We start from the raw sequence: 25,850 nt of genomic DNA, 5'->3' as shown, positions 1-25,850 counted from the left end.
CCTTCCACTGCGGATCACCCGGCCCTGCTGGCCTACGGCAACGGCCCAGCCCCAGGCTGAGCTTCCCAGCACGTGCTGCTTGCAGGAGACAAGAGCTGCCACTGCACCTCCCTGCTGGCAGGCAGGAATTGGGACACGCTGGTGCCTGGAGCGCTTCTCCTGTTCCTCCGTGCTCCTTTCTAGCTCTGTGCTTGTTTCTTCTCTGGTCATTTTTCTTCAGCCCAACTCAGCAAGCTGCCTCAGCACAGTAATAATTCTTGGACTGTCTCCAGCTTGTGTTGGTACACTTTTTTTTTTTTTTTCCTGGTGGGAATACAGTCCAGGGACTTGCCAATCTTTTCTGTGAATCAACAAAATAAAGGGAACTTGAAGATCTGTGGCTCCCACTGCACTTTCTTGTGGAGTCCTGCTGTGACTAGTGAGTGATGAAAAGGGAGCAATTTTGGCATCTCCCTAGAATTGTTGATACTGAGCGTAAAACAAGTTTGCTGCTTTAGAGAACATCTTCCTATATTCTTCCTTTCGAAGGTCTCAGGCAAAGGAAGCGAATAGTTCTTTGCTCACAGGGAGAGACCTCTCTTGTGGCATAGAAAATTTGGAATCTCTTTGCATTTTGTCATGAGCACATAACTTGCACTGTGTCTTCTTAACTGTCTTCCATTTCCTCTCCCCAGCAGCCCAGGAAGCTTGCACAACTTGGTCTTGGAAAACAAAGCCTCCATAATGCTAGAGAAACAGATAAAAGGAGGGAGATGACTCTTGTACTTGTGCTGTTGTGTCCGTGATGCCCTTAAAGACACCAATGTACTGAAACAGCCAATACCATGGAAAGAGAATATTAGCTGCTCTTTTATAGACAGCTGTAGAAACTCAGGCATTTCATCAGTTTTTGTCTTGCTTAAATCCTAGGTGCCAGCTCACCAGCAGCTTGCAGACAGTTTCCAGTTACCTTTGTGCCCAAGGGAGCTGCAGTCGCCTGTGGAGCGCTGCGGGGATGGCAAGTTGGGAGGGAGTGTGTTGGGCGGCAAGTTCTTTGCATCGCCGCAGTACGGTGAATGCGGGGAATGAGACGGGGCAGATCATGAAACAGCGCTTGTTTTTTTTGTGCTTCTCAAAAGCTGAGCTGCAAGGATCATAACGGAGGTGCAAGAAAAGCTTCCTCTGCTGGAAACCTCTCCTGTGGCACTGCTGTGGCCCAGTTGTGTTTGGGTATGTTGGGTTTGAAAGATTCAGTGCGTTACTGCTTAAACCAGCAGAGCAATTTTCCTTTCTGAAAGCCGGGATGTGCAGGTTAAATCCTGCTTGTGTTTTACCTCCTAAAGAGGGAAGATCTCTTAACTTTATATTTTTGTGTAATATTTTGTTCCTATATTTTTATATACTGTAAAAATAAAGCCTTTATAGTTGCTAAATATAACTGGTGCTGCTGTGTTGAGATGAAGTACTGTGGTGAACACCATCACGCCTGTAGGCAGTTAAGGCTTCTCCTGTTCTGTAGTATTTCCAGGGTACACTGAGCTTCAGGTGGAAATGATATGGAAGCTTTTAATGACTGGAAGTGGAGGCCCTCCAGGTTAACTTTGTACCTAAGACTTTTTTTTTTTATTCCAGTAAACTGGCTTGAGACTTCGGTATTTTAACCTTGATAGGAGCAAATGGGTGATATGAAGAATAATATTGCTAGAAGGTCTTGTGTAAGACCTCAGCTAAGCGTGACTGCTGCCTGAGTCACAGTTTTGCCGCAGCCTCCACGAAAGGCCATTTTGTGGCACGGGGGAAGCTGTCACCATCAAGGACCGAGAAGGTTGACCGACTTAATGAAATATTTGCTCCTTCCTGTAGTCAGAGGGGCAGAGACTGTAAAAAGCAGCAGCTCTGCGCTCTGCAGCCACATGCCTCGTTCGGGGAGAGGGGTCTCGGGTGTTCTGAGCAGTGAGCTCTGCATCCCTCTGCTCCTGTCTGTTGGGGGAAATCCTTTTACTCTCAGAAATCCATGCAAGCCTATGGTTATTCCTGCAGCAGGTTTGATGTGGGGGTAATGGACAAAGCCAGGTGCTGCTGTGGGTCCTGCAGGAGGGGCCTTGTGTGTCTGTCTACACTTTACTTCTTGCAAAAGCAACCAAGGAGCAAATAGATGATTTGTAGCCCCTGGATCCAGGAGCAGAGACTTGGAAACAGCCTTGGTAAAGAAGGACGAAGAGGGAAGACTAAGGCAGCTGTCTGCCTTGTCCCATCCTTATGTCTGCTCCCCTGGGACTTCATCTCCACAGTGTTCTGCCTCGCAGCTTGCCTTGGGGTTTGCAGTGAGGTTTTGACAGAAAGAATCCAAAATGCTGGATGCCTTGAGGCTGGGCTGCTGCTTCCGCGACAGGCAGAGGGCAGGGAAGGAGCCCCTTGCTCCGGAGGCGATGCGGCCAAGGCCTGGGAGCCGGCCCCTTGCATCCTGCTGGAAACGGGAACAGTCTCCTCCCTGCAGGCGGGGGGCAGATGGTGTCCTCGCCCTGGGGTGCTGAGCTGGCAAGAAGAGGGATCACAGGGAAGGAACTGGATGCATGGAGATGAGAGCAAGGGCCCCCTTTGCCCTGTTTTTCCTCACTCCAAACGGGCCCTTCATTGCTTGAAGGGGCAACTGTGGACACATCAGCTGCCGTGAGCTGGCCCAGCACCACGCTGAAAACGCCGTTTTGCGTGATTTCTGTCAAGCCTGGGCCCTTCCTGCAGCTGGTGTTATGGACCAAATAGCTCAGCCTGGCTCCTGCTCCCCAGTCACCCAACAGGGCCAGGTGACCAGTGCTCGCGGCTGCCGCGGCTCCTTCCCTGCCCCTTTCGGAGCCCCGGCGCCTCGTGGCGTGCACAGAGCTCCGGAGCTGCCCGCTGGCCGCCCCACGAGCGGCCGGCCGGTCTCTGGGGGATAATTTCACCGTGCGACGCGCGTTCCCGCGCTCCCGCCGCGGCCCCCCGCCCTCGCCTCATCCCCTCAGGGGTGCGAGGGGCGGGGCGAGGCAGCGGCGAGGCCCGCCCCTGGGCGGGGCTCAGCGGCGCCTCATTTGCGTGCGGCGCCTCATTTGCATACGGCGTGCGTGCGCGCGTGCGCGCGGCGGGGCGGGCGGCCGCGGCGGGGGTTGGCGGATCCAAGATGGCGCCGTGCGGACGTGTCCGGAGCGGCGGGCCGGGCCCGGCGCCGCTGCTGCCTCTGCTGCTCGCGGCGCTGGCGGCCAGGCCGGCGGCCGGCGGCCCCCAGCCCGCGGCGGCGGCGCCCGCGCTGCCCTTCGCCCAGCCGCAGGGCCCGGCGGCGGCGGTGGCGGCGGGCGGCCCCGCGGTGGCGGCGGCCCCAGGCGGGCGGGGGCCGCGCGGCGGCTCGGGCGGCGGGTGGAAGCTCTCGGAGGAGGCGGTTTGCCGCGAGGACGTGCTGCGCCTCTGCTCCAAGCACAGCTGGGCCAACAACCTCGCCGTGCTCGAGTGCCTGCAGGACGTGCGCGAGGTGAGCGGCCGCGCCGGGCCTCGCGGCGCCGCCGGCGCGAACAAAGAGCCGCCGGGCGAGCGGAGCGGCGGCCCCGGGGCCCTGCCCGCCTCTTTACGCGGCCTCCTTCTCTTTTTCCTTTTCCCTCCCGTTTCATCCTCCTCGCTTTCATACGTTACAGGCCGATCCGGCTCTCCCGGGGGGAGTTTGGCGAGGGGGTCCGCGGCGTCGGCCCCTTCCCGCTGCGGCCACCCCGGGCCCGGTCCCGCGTGGGTGGCCGGCTCCACTCTCGGCGGCTGCTCGTGGTGCCGGATGCATATGGGACGTTGTTCTTTGGGAGAGAGGGGCCGCGGAGCCACTTTTTGCACTGAGCATCTGCCGTGAACCACTTAGAGGCAGTTCAAGAGGAAAAAAAAAAAAGAGAGAGAAAAAAAACCTGGTTGTCGCCTCCGAGGCTTTTCTAGCCCCATTTTCAGACTCCTGGCAGTTCTCCCTGAGGTTGGAGAAGCTTTTGGAGGAGCTGCCTTTGATGAGCTGAGGAAAAAGAAGGGATTTGGTGCTGTGTCCGTTTAGGTCTTGGCTTCTCGGTGAAGTCCTGGAGTGTCAGGCTGTGGCCTTTCTCATGGTGCTTTATCAGGCAGAAATGTGTTTGGGAAGGACCTGTGCTTGTTTTTCCTTGGATTCTGCGGAGGCAGCAGATGGCAGTGACTTAATGGTTGCACTCAACAAGGAGAGCCTTGGGCTACTGCATCAGTGGTTGCTTCCCAAAAGAATTCAGTTTTTTTTCTCTAACTTCACACTTTCAGTGCAGGCAGATAGTTTCGTAACAAACTTATTAAATGGGTCTTGATGCAACAACGCTTATTGTGGTTCCAAAACACTACGGAGGTTGCTTAGAGTAAGTTGTCCCTTGTTGTTTCTCCTGTGTGCTGGTGCCTGGAAGGGAGCGGCGGGTCGGGGAGCCTCGGAGGTGGCCTCAGCGGCCGCACGTTGCAGGTGCAGGGAGCCAGCAGCCTCCCAGAAGGAGAAGGTCTTGGGACATGGCATTCTCTCTTCCTTTTTTCCTAGCTGCATGGCCCCTCCTCTCCCTTTTCACTGTTGTGTAGCCTGGTGGTTTCCCCGTAGTTCGAGGTTGGTCTCCTCCTGGTCTAGCTCCTTGGCTCCCTGTTGGGAGAGTTTTGTTGTTTGTGATCCGCGTGTGCTCGCAGATGGGCACGAGCCCCAGGAGCGTGCAGGGAGCAAGCGGGAGATGAAGGGAGGTCTCATGTTGTTTTTTGGCTGTTACATGTTCTCATGAAGCTCTGCTTTCTCTTTTAAATGCCATGCTGGTTTATGCTTTTCGTATTCGGTGCTTCTTTCCCTTTCAGAGCTTGCGTGTGTCTCTGGTGTGGTGGTTGTTGATCTGATAATGGTGTAGAAGGTGGCTCCTCGGCAGTGGGGTTGTCCCAGGCAGTGACAGTGCGTCTTGGGATCGCTTTGCCTTGAGGTTTCTCTCCTAAAGTGCCTGTCTGCAGCCTGAAAATGAAGACTCTTCATTAGCCTTTCAACCTGTAAAGAACGCTGGTTTAGACTGGAGACTTTCTAAATTAAAAACTTTCAAATGTAATTTTTACTGTAGGCCACCTGACAATTTGTTTGGACAATAGAAAAAAATATAGTTTCATCTGAAAACTGGTGCTTGGCAAAAGACGGTGCTGGGGAATGAGTCTGTGCAAGTTAAATGAGGCTGTTTTTTAAAAAGTTGGAGTACATGGAAAACTCTGGGAAGTTGCTGTGTGTGTGTGCTAGCGTCAGTGAAGAGAATATTTGGACACTACTTCACTGCAAGGCAAGACTGTGGATGCAATTGGGCAGCAGAAGCAGCCCTTATTTCACAGGCCTTTAATGTGATCTTACTTTTCTCACGCTAAATGTTCTTCCAGAGTGGGTAGAGTTTGCAGCTAAGAGCTTTTAAGAGCCTCAGATGGTTTTTTCTTCATAGTGTGATACAGAAAAGCTGGAACGCTTTTAAATTGGAGCAACTGGGCAGATCAACTCCTTGAAACCTTTCCTTTGAGTTCATACGCTATAGGGAACGGAGAAGATGCGCTCGTCTTAGGCAAGTTGAATGCAATATGAACAGTGCATTTCAGTAGCTGCTGATTTTGTTACCTTGGATACCTTTAAAGTGAGTCTTCCCTGTTTTTTGCTAGGTAGTTCTGAATGAAAAGGACCAGGAGTGTTGAGTCCTTGGCTGATAAATCAGGAGCATCTTGTGATGCAGATACTTCACCACTGATTTAGTGAAATGCTAATTTGGCCCAGAAGGTTTTCCTCTCCTGCAGATGCAGAGCGCTCTTCTGCATTTCAGGTTGTGGAGCCAAACAGTAATCCCTCTTTCTCACTTTCCTTTCTCCCTGTGGGAATGAGAAGGATCCTCTTAAACTGGAGGATGTGCGGATCAGAAGTAGTTAGCTTCATCTCCTGAAACAGCAGCAACAGTCGATGTGACTTTGGAGCTTGCAGTGTCATTTTGCATAAAGACTGCAGTTGTTAAGCCCCTTTTTTGTGTCCTGCTCATTAAGCTAATTTTCGTGGTGATTATAGTATAAATCTATGAAGTATTAATATAGTTGTTAGGTAAAATATTTGCACAATTAATGGTATTTTGCATTTAAAGCAGAACTGAGCTAATGTTGAATTTTGAGGTAGGAAGCATTAGCAGGTATGAAGGCATCCTAACTAGTGTAGCCCTCGTTTCCAGCTTCTCGGTGACCGTAACTTTACAGTTAAAACATACCTTAAACTGGTGATTCAGTAAATTGATGCCAACATTGTTGAGCTTTACTTGCTTTGTGCTTGCAAAGATTACATAATGTGTATAGCGTTTTTGTGGGATAGCAATAACAATAGATATGAATCTACATAACATTCCCGAGGCAGAAGGGTAACTAATTTTTCTACCGTAAGACAGTTGTGGCTAAAGCAGGATTAGAGATGAAGGTCTTGGCCTCCTGCTCCTTTCTTCATCCTGAATGGTTCTGTAGCAGCTTTGTGGCAGTGATGGTGTAATGGAGTGTAAATGCTGTACTTTCTGGAAAAATAGCATCCATCTCAACGTTGAAGGCTGTGTGGGGACCAAAATAAGTTAATCTTACTGTTTCGGGGCTGGAGAATAGTCATGCTCATACATGCCCTGCTGGTGGCTAGAGTTTCAAGTGTATTTTTGAAACATCTGGGCTGCGGCAGTGAAGGGCTGTTTCCCTGCCCAAAGATGCAGGTAATTAAGAGTTGTGGATTAAACATAGCCCATGGGCAGGTAAGGATTAAAAACCCACAAATTGTGAACTGAATTGGCCATCTCCTTCCATGGTTGTAGTTGATTTTTATGCTGTTAATTCTGGGGGCGGCAACAGTCGGGCTCACTTGCAGGTGAGCCCTTCTGGATGATCAGAAAGCTGGAAAATGCACCATAAGTCCTGCCAAAGGATTGGTTTCCCCCTGCACTTTCTAAGGGAGACTGACTTGGTGGTGAGCCAAAGGCATAGGGATTGGGGAACTCAGTCATCCCTCAGGAAAAAGGGATAATTCTTCCCCGTAGTTGAAGCTAAGTAATAAAAAAAAAAAACAGGGAAATTAAAAGAAAAAAAAAAAAAGTTAAAGACTTGCAAGCAGCAACAGGAGAAAAGTGATGGAGAGGCTGGAGCAGCCCCCGGGGCTTTTCTCCCAAGGCTCCGCTGCTTAGCCAAGATTAGCTCAGTTCTCATCCTTAAGCCCTTGATTTTTTTCATGGTGCTTAGGTGGTGTAAGCCCAACTTATTGCTGGCTTTTGCAGTTAGCACTTGCATAGCAAAACTCTAAATCCACTTCAGAAGTCTGATACGTGCAGGAGTTGGCTCCGTGTCGGGAGGAGGCACCAGGGGCAGGTGCCCTCCTCACCCCCGTGGAGCTGCGTGTGGGATGGAGCAGCGTGCGAGGCGCTCACAGGGGACAAAGCCACGTCCCAACAGCCCCAGCACTTCTGCCGGCCCCAGCCGGTTTCTCTTTTTTTGTTCTTATTTGTTTTTGGGGTGGTTTGGGGAGGTTTGTCGCGCTGTTGTGCTGTTCTTGGCGTGCCACTGCTTGTGGTAGCTGATATTTGCCTGCTTGGCTTAGCAGAAAGGCTTATTGGCCGAGTCCCTTCCCCACTGCCAAGTGACCCTTCTCGCCTCCCGCTGCTGGAAGAAGGATCAGGAAGTGCCTGGGGCTGCGTCCGAGGCCGGGATGGGCCAGGCTTTTGCATTAGAGGCACCAGCGAAGGTGCCGCCTGGACGTAGAAGCCGCTGGGAGAACGTGTAGGGAGCTCCTGTAGGGAGCTCAGGAGCATTCCTGCAGGCGTGGCGCAGGGATCCCGAGTGCTTCAACTGAACGGTAAAACCTGCCGGGATGGTGCAGGGGAGAGTGTTTTTCCCTTTCCCTACCATGGTAGGGAAAAAAGGGGCAACGGTGGTATGCAGAGGTCTGATGGGGAAGGCGATTTTCTGTGGTCAAATAGTTGAATGTTTTAAAAGCAGCGACTTGGTCAATTCCGTGCGCAGAAATAAGTATCAGATAGTTTATGTTTCCTGCCGCTTACGTTCCCCTTTCCCTGTGACTGGAGGAGATGAGACCTTTGCATCTCTGATGCTGCTGTAGGTTGTCACGGCTGGGATTGAGTGACCTAAAGAGTTACATAGCCAAATCACGTGCTGTCCGTGTATTCTGGCATGGAGATCATGTCTAGACAATTTTTCTTCTACTATAGCTTTCCTGCATATGCCTATCACTCGGGGGACTTAGGTTGCTTTGGTTTTTGGAAAATGTTTTCTTGCTTGAAAAAGCTTTGAAGTTCTGTTTATTTTTAATGTGTAGAAATTAATGAAGACCGGAGAATTGGCTGAATCAAATGCTAAGGTAATAATCATTTCATTTTGAATTTTGCCTGAATTTTTGTTTAAGCTTTTGATTGATTTAATTTTAGAGCCTGTGAAGTTGGTTGCCATGGCATATATGTATGCATTTGGTGGCATGCACACCTTTTTCTTCCCAGTTCTTTTGGGTGATGGTTTCCTGTGATCACAGGATCCTTCCACAGGTAGGAAGCGCCCGTAGTCTTGGCTTACAAGCAGAGATCAGCCCTCCCCAGGTTACAGTGCACTGAAGCCCTCTTCATCAAGGCACTGCTTGAATAATCATATTTTCTTGCTGAGCAAAGGCAACTCTCCTGAATACTGTGTCCCGGCATGCTGAGCGCCTGGAAAACCTGCCGATGGGAGCTGAGGAATTTGCCTTCAGTAGCGAGAGCGGCCTCTGTCTCTGCAGTATTGTGTACATGGGGGCTGCGAGGGGAGATTTTTATCTTTTCCCTGTAGATAAGTGTGTCTCGGCCCTGTGATCCTAGATTTCAGGCATTCGCAGTTGAAAACGCATGGCTGGGTTGTAACATCTGAACTTCTGCCTTAACTTAAAGCAGACGTTTGACGAAGTCTTTATCATCAGCGCTGAGGTTTAAGGCGAACGCTACGAGTCCAAGGGCTCTTGTCTCGGATAATACAGAGACCAACAAACATGCTGAGATCTAGTGCCCTTTGGCATTTGTTTCTATTTGCATCTTTTTCTGAAACTATCTCTAAGAACTGCTGAGGTGGCCAAAAAGCAGAAGTTTATATGTAAAATCCCGGTGGCTGCTGTGCCCGAGTGCAGTTTTTTCCTCTTCGGGCTGGTAACAGCAGTGGATTGTGTGGTGCTTGCTGAGAAATTCCTTGTGCCCTCCAGGATGGACAGGCTCTGGAGGAAGTTTCTTTCACTTCTCGGAAGCTTTGAGTGTTTTCTGGGGGATACTGATGGTTACACTGGTATAACTAAGTACTTCACAGGCACCTAACAAAATGGATAAATGAAAAACAGTTATTCCAGCCCGGATATCCAAAACCATTCATAAAAATGTGCTTATTTATGTTTAATAACGCCTAGCTTAACCCAAATAAAACAGACATGTCTGAACTGTGCAGGTAGGTTGCTCTTGCCCAGAGCAAGACAACGCTGCTGTTGAGACCTCTTGCATCTCACTAGAGGCTCCTCAGCCGCCTTCGTGCTCGGTAGTTCCGTGGTTGGGACTGATTTTGCTAACCCATTGTAAATCCAGTCCTGGTCACGCCACGATAAAATGCTTTCCACCAAATGAACTGTGAGCCAGCGTTGGTGAAATTGCTTTCTTCTCACAATAGAGAAGCTGCTTTTTACAAAAAAAAACTTAATAAAAGTAAGAAATAGCAAAGGAAAATAGTTTGGCTTGTGCACTTGCAGTAACAGCCCAGACTTGAATTGAACTGAGTCAACTCTTGTTACTGTTTTTCAGCTGACTTGAAATAAGATCTGGAGAAATTTCACAGGAAACTCTTTCATTATCTGATTTTCTTTCTTCTTCTTTTTGTCCCACTTATTACACTTTCTCTGTGGACCTCTGTCACAAAATTAGGAAAACTAATTTCCTTTCAAGTCAAAACACTGCACCAACCCGGCTGTCATTGCTTGCAACATGAATTGTACACGTGCAGTTCTTAACCATGTTCATGGTGATTTAAACCCATGGATATTAATGCAATCCTTTTACGGAGAATTTGGGCAATCTGCTCTCCATCCACCCCAATGGGAGCAGTTTGAACTCTGGCAAATGTAAGTTGCAGTCATCCTATTTTATATTTATTTACCCAGAGCCTGCTGCTCTTTTAGTTCTCAGTTTCGAGTTGGTGCTGAGAGTTCCTTCATATTTTCAGTGCGTTGAGACCCATTACAGATGAACAGTCTGCTGAAAGGCCCAAGTTCTTCTGTTCAGCGTGGCGTGTGTCTCACTGGCATTAGTGATACGGGGAGGTCCGCTTTGATCACATTTTAAGATGCTTTAACTGAGAATTTCTTTTCTTTTGAAATGAAACTGTATCATGATAAGTAAAAGCAGCTTCAGGCTGCTTTTCCGTAATGGAAATGCATCGCAACTAGTGGCGTTAAAGACCATTTTGTGTTTTAACTAATGGTGTCGAATCGTGAGGTCCTTGGTTTTTGTTTTACAGCAGACTGTCGAAGTGCCACCTGACTGACTACGGCAGAGCAGCGTATAGGAAAGCAATTTTATTGTGAAACTGGAGAAATTCAGCACGCGGCAAAGTAAAATGTGATTTAAACGGGTGTTTATTTTGGCAACCTTAAGCACTGACGTAGCAGAATTTGTGTCTAACCACACATTTGAACACAGTTTGAGATGCTCTGTATCTTTTCAAAACTTTATTGCCTCATTATAGAACTTCTAAGTGCATTATTCTGATCTCAAATTGGGCCAAAAGAGTCTTTCCCAACTGGGCTTTCATTCTCAGAAGCTGCCCTTGCATGAGGGTTTCTCGTATGGTCCTGTGTCGCTTAAGGAGTTGCTAGTGAAAACAATTCCCCTTTGGCATCTGCAGCCGCAGTAGTAGCGTATTTACAGGCAAAGCAGTGAGCCTCGGGAGAGGAGATGAGTTTTTATGCCACTTCTGAGTGTTACAGATTTTGTAGAAGTTGCCTGAAATGAGTAGCATCTCTCAATGGCTCTTTTGCTAAAAACCAACCAACCAAAAACTCTGCCAACGGAGCGAGACGTAGCTGTATTTATACTTTCTTGGACGAATCTGGAACAACCCGATGCATTTGCCCGCAAGCGCTGCCGTGTCAGAAGAGGACCGCACGGCTCGGGAAGATGCGAGTTCCTGGTGCCTCAGGTGTTGTCCTGCCCCGTGGCGCTGGAAACTGCGATGGGAGGAACATGTGAGAGCTGCTTTGGTCTGGTGGCTTGAGGACAGTGTGTGGGATTGAAACGTTGCTTCACCCTCCTTTTTCTGTAGAGCAAAACTGCCTTGTTTTTGCGCAGGAGGGAGGCAGTGGCCACAAGAACAGCGAGGTTCTGCTTTTCTACAAATGCCCGAGGCTCTCATCACAAAGAGCTCAGGGAACTTGTCCAAGCTCAGGGAACCCGAGCACAGCATTAAAATATTGCAGATCTTCAACGTGGATGCCTTGTAGTTGACTACTTGCACGTGGCAACCTCTATAACTGCGGCCTAGCGGGAGTTCCTCAATTTTTGTAACAAATCCTAAACTGAAATTTCATCTCCCAAGGTATTTAATATATTGCTAGTAATCTGCTTTTAAAACAACGTGACTTCCCGATTGACTTCACTGGGACTATGTTTCTTTACGTACTCCGAGATGAGGACTTAACACCCCGGGCAGTTATTTTTCTGGGTGTTTCAGGTAGTTTATGCCCTAATTTTGGGGCAGTCGTGTAGCCAATTGTACAAGGCTGCGGGCCTCACTGTGAGGCAGCACCAGGGGCTGTGTCAACGCGTTCGATTTGGGGTATCGAGATCTAATAGTACGTGGTGAATATAGGGAGGGGTGAAAATAGCTGCAGTGGCACCACTGTGGAAGGATTTGAGATCCCACCTTTCCCATAAGGGGAAACAGGATTAGGCTTTTTTTTTCCTCTCTCTCTTCCCTGTTTATGGAATAAAATGGCCTCTGTGGTCACTCTTGCAAAATGTTTTCCCAGCGAAGATTCTGAACAGGCTGCTCAGCCCCTCTGCAAGGAGCGATGTCTCTGGATAAAACGCTGTGTGTTCTGGCTCTCCCGGGAGCCCGTTGCAATCCGTTTACCTCGTTTGTTCCCGAGCTGTTTTATTCCAGTTTTAACACCCAGTTTTGAAGGCAGGATTATCTCCAGCATGTGTGCAGCCCTTTGGAGGAAGGGAGGACAGCATGCGCTTCAAATTAGCCAAAACTTCATCTGGGCCCTTTGTAACGCCGCCTTTGAAAGACGCAGGGATATTCAGTAATGACAGTAATATATGGGCTAATTATACATACGTTGTGGGTTTCTGCTTCCTTGGCTGAGCGTTTCCTTTGTCTAGCATTAAAAGACGATTAAAAGCTTTTAATCGGCCTTCCCTGGGGGGTTCTGCGCTTTCAGAAACGTCTTTTGGAGGTTTGCATGCCTGGCTACCCTCCGTACCTCGTTCTTGTCCCACTTGTGCTGTCTTTGAGAGGAAGTTTTTGAGACGGTGCCTCTCGGAGGAGACTCTGTGCGAGACCTTCTCCTGGGAGCCGTGCCTTGCCCTGTCCGGGAAGGGGGGATTTGGATGCCTGCGGGCTCCTCCGGGCAGTGCTTGCTGTGGGAACGGGCGCAGCGCTGGGGACGCCTCTCTGCGTGCAAGGAACCCCCCAGCCGGGTGCCAGGGTTCAAGCTCTGCCCACAGGCCTCCGAAGTGACCCCGGGAGCTACCCAGAGAGGCTAATGGGAAGCCCGCGTTAACGAACCCAGCCTAATTACCCCATCACCATCATCAATACACAGAAGACCTCAAGTTGTTTGCAGATTGTTTCAAATATACACATATACATATATATATATATATATCAAAATTTCTAAATCTTCTGCATGTAATCAAAACAACTGGATACTGGTGTGCAGCTTTCTGCTTCACACAGCTTTGTGGTACAGATGGCCTCCAAATACATAAAGCTCAAGACTTAAACGCTTCCCAAAATACCAGTTGTGAAATTTTCGACAAGAAACTTGGCTGAATAACTGAGTTTGGGAGGGGGTAGAACATGAATCTTTTAGAATAATTTTTCTGTGTGGGCTAGTTAACTGGGTTGCTTTAATGTGATCTGTTTTCTGCTTTTGTGCTGGGACCTGTTTTGTGCTTTTGGTGTAGCCCTATGTGGTTTTCTAAAGAGGAAATGGGTCTTGCAAATATTTGCTCGCATAAGCGCGCTCTGTGCTCTCTGTTAAGGACCGTCTCTAACACTAGCTCAAAGTTGGTTTCTGTAAACGTTTGTTGTCTGGATTTCAGCAGTCAGTATTACATATATGTGTCAGGAAAGCGGCTGGTCCCTTGAAGGGCTGAAGCACTGTGATTGAACTGGTTTATATTTAGGAACTTGGAATGAATTTAAGCTTTTTTTGCTGAGCTCTCTTGCATCCCAATAGCGCACGCCCCTGGTTATGTGCAAATGGGTGACGAATGTGTGACACGGGTTGAGGAGTGAGGTGCCTGTTGGCAAAAAAGACAAAATAAAGAGAGGCAGGAGCCTGGTGGTGGCGTTGAGGGGTTTGCAGGGAGAGCTACCCTCTCTGTAGGTGGCCGTCGGTCTCGGAGCCTGCAGAGGAGGTTGTCATCTGCAGGCGGCCTGATGAGCGGAGCCGGAGGGAGTTTGTAAAGGAGTCGTCCCTGGGAACGTGCTGGTTTGCAAAGGGAGGCAGGACGTAGCATGGAAGCGCGGGGTTGCGGGGCTGGTATTTTGGCAACATCCAGTTTTCCTCCTCTTGCACATAACCTGACACATCCTTTGCATAACTTGCTCATCCCTGCTGTACAGCCAGAAAGGAGCAGCTGCTCAGGGCTACGGTAGCGTAGTGCTTCCTTCAGGTTTTTGGAAAGATCAGCGTAAGCACAATTTGTTCTCCCTATACCTGCAAAAGTGATAGCAGGGAGATTCGGCTCCCCTATTTTGGCACAGTTGAATCGTGCATTTTCCTTGGTCTCTTGTCAGGCCTTTGACATTTTTGTGCCTAATGCTTCCTGCGTGCTTCGCTTCACTGTTCATACAGCTCCCGTTGGAAAAAAAAAAAACACAGCCAGCCTTATACGGTATCAGGAGATTTTTTTTTTTTTTTTTTTTTTTTTTTTTTTTTTTTTGCATGATTAGAGATAAAATGAACTGGCAAGTGGCAGGGCTGTGCGCGGCGCCTTGCGAAGAGAGCTCACGTTCCCCTGCTCAAAACGACCGTGGGCAGCGATATAAAACCAGCTGTGAGAGCAGGGGTGGGCAAGGACTGGACCATCTCATCCGGGGCTGGATAAGAAAGGCCACGATCCGGCCTTCCAAGCGGTTCTGTACCGGAGCCTTTCCATGCACGCGAGTCCAGGGAATTCTTGCTACCACTCCTCAGCGCTCTGGCTTGAGGCCTGCTTATGTGGCCCTCGCCGAAGCGCCTCGGTGAACTGCTGGATGGCCAAGGAAGCGATTTGTGTGCCGGGAAGCGCTGCGGGGCTCTCGCTGCTAGGAACGCCGCCAGAGGGGCCCAGAGCCTGCGGGGTTTCTGTGCCAGGCGCTTGGGCATCGGCTGGGGTCTCACGCTGGTGCCAAATCCTTCGTCTTGCTGCTGTCGCCCAGGCAGCAGGTAGGCCCTGGACCCCAGGCTTCACAGGAGCAAAAGGGATGAGTGTGTGATGCTCCGGAAGGATTTGCAGGCAGGGAGCTCCACTCGATTCTATTTTATTGTATTCTTTTGCTGGTCTTCCTGGCTGATAGTGTCAGCTGCTGAAAGGTACCTGCAGGCTGAATTTCCATCCTCCTGCAGAGCTGTCCTGGACCAAATAGCAGGGTGCGTTCAGCCAGCACAGACTCGGGTGGAATGGCACCTCTCCCTGGCTTGAGCTATTGCCCTCTCTCTGCCCAGATGGTTCCCATTACATACAGAAAGCCTGTGGAAAGCCTATGGCTTTGTAGGACCGAAAATTAAAAATAAAACACAATGTTCAATTGCAATACAGCCTTGCAATAAGTACTCTTGCTCCTGGCTATTGAGCCGTGTGTTTATTGCCTAACAACTTGGCCTAATCAATGGTAGAGCTTCTGGATAAAACAAATAAAATTTTTATAAATTTATAAATAATTTTTAAAAATAAATTTAGAAATAAAAAGTTTTTCAAAACTGAGGTGCCTGTGAGGCTCACTGGAGAGGAGCAGTGACTTAGCGCCATCAGACAGAGTGAAGACCCGTAAACCTCAGCAAAAAGGGACTTTCGATTTATGCCGTAACACTCCAAGCAGTGGGAGAGACTTAATTATTAGAGACTGTCTTTCCAGGTGGTTAAAATCCCCAAGGTGCCTCTTTTCCCCTTTGCTTTCCTCACTTTTCTTTCTCCCGCCGTTGCTGGTGGATGTGCGGAGCGAGCGCAGGCGGCTGCACGTGCAGCCCTGCTCACTGCACTGCCGTCCCCATCGCAGAGCTTTCGCTGGAGCGTCGTTTGCACCCGCGTTTCTTGTGTGCTGAGTTCTTCTCAACATTGCCCTGAGGCCTCCTGGCTGGAATGGCTTTGCAGTATTTTCCCTGGTGTTGCTTATTTGCTTTTCGAGTCTCAGAAATGTGGGATCTTAATGCATTTTCCTAGTCCCAGACATGCATATTGAAATGGATGTTCTCGGTCGACAAGGGATTGCTTTGATGTGCCATGAACTTTTGGTGGCAAATGGAAATGTGCTTAAAAGAGGTATAGACTTTCTGGAAGTGCTTCCTTGTCCTTTCTAACCGACACAGGTTGTCTGCAATTTTCTGGTGACCTCTTTTTAATGACCATGCAAATTAACATGCAGATTAACTGCTGGCTGCTGGACACGGGGTTTGCAAGTGTCAAGCATGAATGTGCAACAGACTGGGAGATCCCCAGCACCTGTGAAAACGCCTGCACAATCTACGTTTTTTTGCAGCAATTGGGTATTTTCAGTGCAGAAATGAAGAAGCTTTCAGAGAGAACTGAGGTTTGAACCTCTGTGATGTGACTTGTGGGAGATGAAGGGGAGGCTAAAAGTGTCATTGGGGGATGAAGTCTTCAAGGGACTGAGAGCAGGGTTCTGTTGGGAGATCCGGTGGCCGTGGAATGGGAATTGCGCCCGAGGGGACGGGGCAGCCGGTTGTCCCGCGGCTCTGGTGCTCCCCTTCGAAGGGGAAAACCTCAATCTCGTGTTTGATACTCGAGGCCTCCTGTAAGGAGTTATTTGGGGTATTTCCAGACTAGGTCACCTAAACTGGCCATAATGAAGATTACTGAGAGGTCATCGGCTTTAAATAACCTCTCTGGAATAGCTGCAGCTTTGCGTAGTAACTCATTTCTTCATGGTTGGGTTACTACTTTAGCTGGCCTTTCCAGCGTATTCATTAATGTTAATGATTACCTAAAACTGAGTTTTTTATTAAGTGTTGATACACAGTTTACCTTCACTAAGTGACTTTGGGCTGACAGGTAGGGCCAGTTAATTTAGTGGAGTTATGGTCCAAAATGCTGTTGTAAAAATAACACCTTTGACCCCAAGGCATTTGCTTATTTTGATATCAAAAAACATCTCATCTTCCCAGCACCAACACTGCCCGTTACCAAAGACTGGGATGGTGGATTCAGGAACGTTTTTGACACAAGCTGTGTAAATATCTTCATGTTTATTCCCCAGATAGCAGCTTGTTTCTAGCGCTGGCTCGGAGGTGGCAGCGCCCGCGGGGCCCGGATGGGAGGTGGCTTTAGCAGCCGTGTCCTGCCCGTCCTGAGGCGACCGGCCGGGAATCCACCTGCAACTCCAGCGGGGGTGAAAGCAGCTTGTGCCAAAACTCGACGCTCCGAGGAGGGTAAAATCTTCCAGTGAACCTACTTAAACGGAAAGAAGTCTTTAAAAAATGGTGTGAATGCCTCAAATTCTGGGATATTTTTGCACTGATTTCATTTTTCCACATGCAGCAGTGTGGGTTTTTTTTTGGGAGAGGCCTTAAATCTTCCTCCCGGGAAGACATGAAGTGTTTTGGCGCCGCTGGGGCGCCCCATGCCCAGGCACCTTCCCTGTCTCTCCCACCTTCCTAGGGTAAAGCATCGCTTCCTAATCCCGCTTCCGCTGCAACTTCAAGCAGAAGTTGTGGAAGGAGGATCAAGCTTTCTATTCAAGTAACGGGCGGATTAGCTCAGATCTGCTTATCTCGGAGGGCTGTGAGAACCGGCTTCCCGCTGAGCCTCGCCTGCGGCCGGCTTGTTCCGTCACGGCCTCCCGCCACGGAGCAGCCCCGGCGGAGCCGTCGTGCTCCCAGCAGCGCGGGGAGGCTTCATGCAGGTTCCTCTGAGCAGCCCTTAGCGCCAGACGGGGGCAGCTTTGGGGTCTCGTCGGGAAGCAAGAGCGCAGTGGTCTGGTTTGGAAGCAGGGGGTGGGAGATGGGATGCTCCCGACATGCCTTGGGGAGGCTCTTCCTCCCGTTCTCGAGCCCACTGATGGGTTGGGATGGATCTGCAAACCTGCTGTCCGGAGGTGAACCAGGGGAGCTGAGAGCAGCGGAGCCGCCGTTTGTCCCCGTGGGCCAAGCAGATTGTGTTGTGCCAGCCTCCCTGGAAGCAAACGAGGAGCGTGGCCACCGCGCGCACGCGCTGCCCTCGACACGCCGCCCTCGTGGGCCCTTCGTGGAGCAGAGAGGCTGCTACGCGGTCCAGGATGGGTCCCTGGAAAGCACGTGGCTCTGGAAGGGAACGCATGCTTCGATAATGTCTCTCTCCACAGTTGTGTGTTTCGTCAACAAGCAGAGCTGCCCAGGTGGACCGAAAGCTGCTGTGCTGCTGCGCAGAAGCAGTCAACTGCCGGAGCACGCGGGGCCGCCATCGCCCGCATGGCGAGATGATGGCGAGCGCGGCGTTCGCCCCGCGAGGTCCGTCCTGCGTTCGGCTCCTCTGGAACGTGTGGGCCTGGGGGAGAAGCAGCGGCAACCTGTGCGGGGCCTGGCCTGGCAGCCCCGGCCGAGCGCGTTCGGTACCGCGGGGCTGCTCGGGTTCGGTTTCGGGGCCCTGGCTACACAGGAGTGGCAAAACGCTGCGTTTGTGCTCTGAAATCCAATCACATATACAACTAAGTAGGAACAGGCGCGTGTGCTTTTCTTTGTTTTAACCTCTCCTTTTTTAGGGAATCACAATGCTGCCAGCACAGGAAAACGCGTGCGGTACAGCAGAGACCTCAGAACAAAACCCGAGGCTTCCTGAAATTAATGTGAACTATGGCTCGCTATCGCTTCTTGTGCAGGTTGCCCAAGCAATTAGCAGGGTTTTTGTTCCTGAAGGCAGCTCTTGGCCAGCCCATCCGGGTCATTTCCTACCAGCTTTGGGCCCCTTGTTCTCCTGGGGTCAGAGCTGCTACCATTGCGGTTGTCCTGTTCCGTGTGGGAATTCTTCCTGCCTCCCGTACATGTGTATTTGAGTGCATACGGCTCGTGTCCCAAAACACCCCTGAAGCTGGAGGGAGCAGGTCCGCGATAGCTCAGGCTCGCGCAGGTGGGTGCCCCCGGGTCCTGCGTCGCTCCTCCCGCAGCAGCACCTGCTCCTGTTCACGGCTCCTGTGAGCTGCTTCTCGGTGGAAAGCAGAAAAGCAGCCGCAAACTCCCTGCAGAAGTTTCAAGTAGGACGAGGAGGCTGGTTTTGAGCGATAGCTGCCGAATGGACTATTGGAAAACTAGTGTGACCCGCGATAGGTGTCAAGGCCAGTTTAGGAATTTCCTAGATTATCCACTTATAAATATGGTTTTATTAATCTATTTACTTCTGGTAATCTGGTACATGCCATGTTGTAGGTACAAATGTAAATGAATTTACTTAATGTTTTCAGACTTGAAGCCTGAAAATGTTGCTTTTGGGCTATATATTGCTTAGTTTTCACTTAATAAATAAACACAGTAGTGTGTGTCACAGCAGAGGTGGCCCTTGCTGTTCCTGTGCCCTGTGCTGCTGCTTTGTGCCCACTTACAGGGGTGCTCTTCCTCCTCTGAGTGCCTATGGCCTATTGGTGCAATAATCTGGTTGATTAAAGGAAAATGTCCTGAAACTCAACATCACCTCTTATAAACGTTTATGCATTTAAAGACTAGGGATTTTGTTTTGTAAATAAAGCTTTTTGTACCATTTGTTTCGTCGGTTGCAGCTGGGCTTCAGATGGTAGGAAAGCAGTACTTTGGCCCTAAATTAGTTAATGGCTGTATTGCCAGGAAGCCAAGAAAAAATTCTATCAAGTGCCCGTTAGTACCTATACATGATAAATTCTTAAATATCCTGTTGAAATCCTGCTTTAGGTATAACTGCAAAGCCAAGATGAGTCTGGTGTTGCCCGTGCGCTTGTCTGCGGTCCTGCTCCAGCTCTTGAGGACGCAGGGTGCTGGCTCCTTCTAGGGCTGTAATTGATTTATTATTATTATTATTTATTTCTGTTTGTCAAAAACTAGCTATGAGGAGGAGTAGCCACTGCTAGAGCCCTGGGATTGTGGATTGAGCGCCAGCGCTTGGGCGGGTGGCAGTGAAAAGCGGTGGTGTCGCCGCTGAGGACCTGGGTCATTCCCATTTTTTTCTCCCTTTGCGTTTCCCTCCCCTGTTGTTTGCACTTTCTCGCTACTAGCGGAGAAGCTGGAAATAAGCTCAGGGTTTTTAATTGCGCCTTTGCCTTCTTCATAGCTGTTTAAGCAGGAGTTATGGAAACAGCTATCTGAAGGATTTGCACGCAGCTGTCTGGCTCCTCGGCGCAGCAGTAAGACGTCTTCTACGAATGTTTTCTTCCAGAAATCTCTAAGCTCCCTTTCACAGTCCGTTATCAATTTTTTTTTTTAAGGAAAAAAAAAAGTTGCTCCTTTCTGTAGAAGTAGTCAGATCTATTTTCTTCCTTTGCCTTAAGGGAAGCTGTTTCTGATCTGACTGCTTACCATGGGGTTGCTTTAAATCGTCCGAATTACCGTTACATCCAGAGGTTTAAGGGAAAAGGCTTACCTAACTGCTTAGCTAACTGTTCAGCCGTTGAGCTGAACAGTCCAAGCTGAAAAAGCCTGGTGCTTTTTTGGCAACGTGAAAGGCACTGGAAGCTACGGGAGCCAGACGGGTATCGCGGAGGGGTGCACTGCGCGTCCGAGCCCCCGGCTCCTCCTGGGAATGGGGCTGGATCAGACCTACCTGATGCTGGACAGGGTGCAGAGCTGATGTAAAGCAACACGCACAGGTATCGCTGGCCGGTTTGGCCCTTTTCTCTCTCTCCTTTGCAGATAAGGTTTTTCTAGACCAAGCTCAGCTCTGCAGAGAGGGATCTGGGCGTCGTGGTGGACAACAAGTTACCCATGAGGCAGCAGTGTGGCCATGTGGCCAGGAAGGCCGATGGGATCCTGGGATGTGTTGAGCAGAGGGTCTCCTGCAGCTTGAGGGAGGTGATCTGCCCCTCTACTCAGCCCTGGTGAGGCCACATCTGGAGTATTGTGTCCAGTTGTGGGTTCCACAGTACAAGAGGGATGTGGAACTGCTGGAGAGAGTCCAGTGCAAGGCTACAAGGATGATCAGGGGCCTGGAACATCTGCCCTAAGAGGAGAGACTGAGGGAGCAGGGCCTGTTCAGCCTGGAGAAGAGAAGGCTGAGAGGGGACCTGATCAGTGTCTAGAAGTACCTCAAGGGAGACAGTGAGGAGGATGGTGCTGGCCTCTTTTCACTGGTGGCCACCGACAGAGCTAGAGGAAATGGCCACAAACTGAAGCACCAAAAGTTCCACAGGAACTTAAGGAAAACTTTCTTGCCAGTGAGGGTGCCAGAGCACTGGAACAGGCTGCCCAGAGAGGTTGTGGAGTCTCCTTCTCTGGAGATCTTCCAAACCCGCTTGGACACAGTCCTGTGCCACGTGCTCTAGGTGACCCTGCGTGTGCAGGGGGTTGGACTAGATGATCTCTACAGGTCCCTGCCAACCTCGAGCATCCTGTGGTTCTATGACTTAGCCATGGCCGTGAAGACACATTCCTACTGAATTTGCTGTTGAGCAAAATCCAAGCACATTAAACCAGAGTTAAAATACACATTAAAATGTGCTGTTCTTCCAGTAATGTAAAGACAACAGTCTGATTAACCTAGGTTAAAAATTTTGCTGGTGCTTCGCGCAGCCCTGTGCCTATGCTGTGCTTTTTGAGGAGATTTCACCTAAACAGAAGGTGAAAGGCCACATGTCCAGTAGCTTGTGTTTATACATGGGCTCTTAAAAGGACTTGCACTGGCATCTGCCTTCTCTGCTCTTTAGTAGCGGATTCCCAAATAGCTCCAATGCCCAGGGAGGCCGGGAGCTGCTGACTCATTTCCTCCTGGCTGCGGATGTGGCTAGGAGACGATTCTGGAGATCTCCTCCCTCATGAAATGTGAAGAAAAGGAGCAGGCAGCAACAGCTCATTCCGTGCGTGCCGCTATTCCTTCCTTCCAGAAGGCACAAGCGTCGGCTCGGGCTGGAGCAGTGGGGAGGCCTGTGAGGCGCCGAGTGCTGCAGCTCCAGTGTGGCCTCGTCGGCGGCGTCTCCCTTCAGTGTGAAGCTTCCAAACAAGCTGCCCCTCAAAGCCGCCCAGCGCTTCTCTTGCTGAACGCTCTCAGCCTTTATTTAATCGGGTGCTTCTTGTTCCGCCGTGTATCTCCTGAACGGAGTCCAGCCAGAAATGGAATAACACATTGTTCTGCCCCTCAGTGAGGGCACTAACAGCCCACGCTGGCTTAACCTTTTCTACATACTTTTATATACAGCCTATGTGTGCTTTGCTGAAGTGCAGTATAGCAAAGATTTGGCTGTGGTAGAACAAGTGCTTGCCAAGCTGCATCAACTGAGCCTCCAATAAAATAAATAAATAAAGTCTCTTTATTTTTGGTATTTTCTAATGCTGCTCGTGGGGTCTGCATCCGGACAGCGACACCAGCAGCTCCGCAGCGTGCGAGGTCCTTTCCCCGTGCCCGCTTGTCACCGTGCAGGGGCCTGGCCAGGCTGGGATATTTCAGCGTGGCTTTCGCGCCGTGGCACGTGGTCTGGGCACAAGATCCGCAGCGATGCTGTGAATCAGCAGATTTCCTCTCGCCTTTCTGATCTCTTCTTCCTTCTGTTCATGGCTCTTCGAAAGAGAACTAGACGCTAGGGAAATCAATTCACCACAGCGCTTCTCGTGTCTCCCAGGCAGATTGATTTAAATAAGCAAGAGGCTTACATTTGAATAATTCCAGTCTTGCTTGAATGCTGTAGTAATTTTTTAGAGTTTTCTACTATGGTTATATTATTTTGCAGCTAAATTTAGCTTTTATGTCTAAACTTGGGTGGATGTTTTTGCTCACTAAATTGATATGCGCAGCAATTGTTTAAATGTTTGCATTTTAATGCTTGCATCTTAATGTTTCCATTTTTTTAATATTGCTTAAAAATGGCAAGACATTATCTACTGGATTACTTTCTCATGCGTCGAAGCTGCTCTTGGGTAGAAATGGAAACTTAATTAAAATGCAGAAGAACAGTTAAAGTAGAGCTGGAATACAGAATTTAAATACCAGATCAGAAGAAATGTTTTACATGGAAAACTTCTTAAACTTGTAAATATGTTGATATAGCTTTCTGGTCATTAGGACTTTTAGAAGCTGGCAATAGGTGACTTTTTTATAGTTTAGGAACCACAAAAAAAGATATATGGATATATAGATATTATTTCCTATGGGACTGAGCCACTGAAGTGAATGCAGCGGTCACTGCAGACCTATTTTGGCTGCCCATGCAGAGCAGCTTTGCATTTATCAAACGTTGTTCATCAGATCCAAGAGGAAGAAACGAAAGGCTTGAAATGGCAGTACAGTGGCAGGTTCCTGAGCTATTTACCCATGCATTTAATCAAGAACTTTAATGAAGAACCCTGCCGTGAGTCCCCTGCGACTTGGTTGTCCTGCTGCTCCTGCTGTGAGAAATGTCTTTCACCAGCACCTGTGGACTTTGAGTCTGGTGCGTGCCCAGCTTGGGTGCTTGGACCAGGATCTCCGTTCCTTGGAGCCGCTTTCCCTAGTGCCTTTCCCCCTGGGTTTGTAACCTCTGAAGCTTCTCGCACACCTGCTGGACGGTCCTTTGTAGCGACGGAGGACAGCAAGTCGGTGTGCGTTGTTCCCAGCTCTTGTTTGGTGCCAGCTCCTCGGTGCCGCTCTCCGAAATCACCTCCAGAGACACGGGAGAGCCCAGGGAGGGGAAATTCTTCTGAAAGCGGTGATTTCCCCACAGCTCTTCTGATATGAGAGGACATTGTGCGGTTTCTAGCGCTAACTAAAAATAACCCGCAGGCTTTCCTGCCTGAGCTCAGCTGGTGGTGCTGACATTGCTAAAACGGTTGGGCTTGCTGATCCCGAAGGGCTTTTCCAGCCCTAATGGTTCCATGAAAGCCGTTGCACGCGGGATGTGCCGGGCAGGGCCGAGGCCTCGGTTTGGGAACGCACTGCTGCTCACAAGCCTTCATTGCACTGCAGATCTTAATGCCCGAGAACCCCTGGTGCTTATTCCCCGTGCAGAATGGCAGTGCTTTTCCTTAAGTGAATTTATAGTAACTTCTGCCTGCCCCTTTTGTGTGTATCTTGGCAGCAAAGTTTGTTTAGGAAAATTCAAGCGACTCATGTGGGGAATCAGCTATTTTCTGGCCTAGTTAACCTCTCCAAGTCTTTTCAAACCTAAACCTGTAGTCCTTGGAAGTTGTGTCAAGATGCTGCATCCAATAGGGCTCTTTTCAACGCCCGCGCGCTGCGCGGCACGAGCAACCCGAAAGCGCTGGGCGCCGCTGACGTTGATTTTACGATGCGCAGTGTCTTAGGTGGCCGTTCCCATAGCACGTGGGTGCCTGAGCCCCATTGCGTGCAGCGGGGTGGTGCCTGCGGGACCTTCCTCCGCGTTTGCCAGGGAAGCGGCGCGGCGCAGTAAGAGGCGGAGGATGCAGCGAGGGAGTTGTCAGGAGCCGCTGGCCGGCGTGGGACCGCACTCGCCTGTCGGGGTGATGGTTAACGCTAAAACACAGGGTGTGCGGCTGCGCGGTGTGACACGCTGCTGCCTGGGAACTGCCCAGCCTGAGAGCCCGAGGCCCAGAAACTTCCAGCTTGCAGGAATCTCTCTGTACATCTTCCTCCCCGCTTTGGTGTTGTGAAACAGTTGTACCAAAGAGATGCTGGATATTGTAAAGGGAATTCAGGAACCTTGCAGGCCGATTTATATTTATACATTATAAACATGTCCAGCAATTTATGGAAATGCTGCCATATTGATAACTATCCCAGAGATAGCTCAAAACTTACTCTGCTTCTAGCTTTAAAGAATTGCGGCAGAAAGGAGAAAAAGAAACCACTTTTGCTGGCGTCCTAAAGGAAGGAAGTGAGACTTCAAAATAAAAATGTTCTTGTGGTTTGTGGTTAATGCTGCAGCAGCCTCTCTGAGGTATTTGATTCTCATTGCCTCTAAGTAGAATAGCTGGCAGTTGCTAATATTAGCATGGTTTGCTTCCCACCTGTTTGGATGCTCGTCTTATTTTGGCTCTGAGGTGGAATGTGTGAATCTAAATCAGGATTGAAGCACCGGGGCTCCTGCCTGGGACGCAGGCGTGCAGGGTGCTCTCATGGCCCGGGCACGTGTGCCTGCTGCAGTGCTCCCCAGCATCTTGGAAACGTCTTTGCGAGCAATCTCTGCATTCCAGCATGGAAAACAGAAGGCATGAGTCACCGTGGAATAACAAAGATGAAGCTTGGCTCGTTCAGAGCATCCATTGCTCTTTATACGGAATTGGCGCGGGGAGGCGGCATGGCAATGATCAGAGGTGCTGCGCAAGACCCCCGGGAATGTTACGTGCTCTGGGTGTCCTTGCTGGAGCAGGGGGTTGGACAAGATGATCTCTAGAGGCCCCTTCTGACCTCAGTCGTTCTGTGGCTCTGTGAATCGTGGCCGTCAGAGCTGGGTCGCGCTGCTCTGCCTGTGGTTTTGCTGCGGGACTGGGGACAGCGGCATTTGGGGGTGCTGAACTCAGTGCCCGGGGACCCGTGCTAAATTGTAGCTTAGTACGAAACTTTCCCTTAGCCTCTACCAAGTGGATTTACCAGGGATTTCTGCAGCTCCAGGCCTTGTGCATCCAGCACCTTACTCCCTGAGGAGCCGAGGAGGACATTTAAGACCACGGGGCCCTCTTGGGAGTTAGGGCTCTGTCCTGCTAACAACTGTCCTTGCTTCTTCTCATCTCCGTGTAAGACACTCGGCAGCACTGGTGCAGCCTGTGCTGTTGGGTGCCCTCTGCCCTGGAGGAGACACCCGGGTTGTTCTGACGCGGGGTTAAGGTGCAGAGGCTTTGCTTCAGCGGGTAGGTGGCCTTGCTAATGCCGAGGGTGAGGATCCTGCTCTGCTTTCCCAATATTGGTGCTGGGCTGAGGCCTCTAAGAGCCGATTCTTACTAGCCTGGCAGAAAACCCTAAAACAGCCATTTTCCTGCTGAATTTTTGGTATTTTTGGACTCCTCCGTGAGCCAGAGCCAGCAGAAGGAGAGAGGAAGAGAAAAGCTGGGCAGAATCCTCCTGGCGCCCTGCATCAGGTGGGTTGGCAGTCACCGATAACCTCACTCCTGTCTCCGTAGCAGCTCTCATTTGTTTCTTCCTTCTCTTTTTTCCGTATCGCTGATGGCCTTTCCGGCAAGCGGCTCTCGGGGAGCTTTGTGCTGCCATTGCAGAATGACCGGGGCCTGGGTGTGACGTGGCTGCACTGCGGGGCAGCGGCACGCGCGGCACGGATCCGTGACGGGACACGTT

The 25,850-nt window shown here is 50.1% G+C and overlaps 1 protein-coding gene across 1 annotated transcript in view; it reads left to right on the top strand.

The window, feature by feature from the left end:
- Nucleotides 1-3,136: 3,136 nt before the first annotated feature.
- The window catches only part of GLG1 (golgi glycoprotein 1), a 62,815-nt gene continuing 40,101 nt past the window's right edge, over nucleotides 3,137-25,850 (top strand). Inside the window, exon 1 of the mRNA XM_088519820.1 lies at nucleotides 3,137-3,481. Coding sequence (XP_088375946.1) covers nucleotides 3,137-3,481 — 345 coding nt within the window. The remainder of the gene's footprint in view (nucleotides 3,482-25,850) is intronic.

The sequence above is a fragment of the Tinamus guttatus genome, unplaced genomic scaffold, assembly GCF_059628265.1.
Source record: "Tinamus guttatus ecotype Peru unplaced genomic scaffold, ASM5962826v1 Tinamus_guttatus_pri_ptg000074l, whole genome shotgun sequence".
NCBI classification, from domain to species: domain Eukaryota; kingdom Metazoa; phylum Chordata; class Aves; order Tinamiformes; family Tinamidae; genus Tinamus; species Tinamus guttatus.
This window is presented reverse-complemented; position numbering and strand designations above follow the sequence as displayed.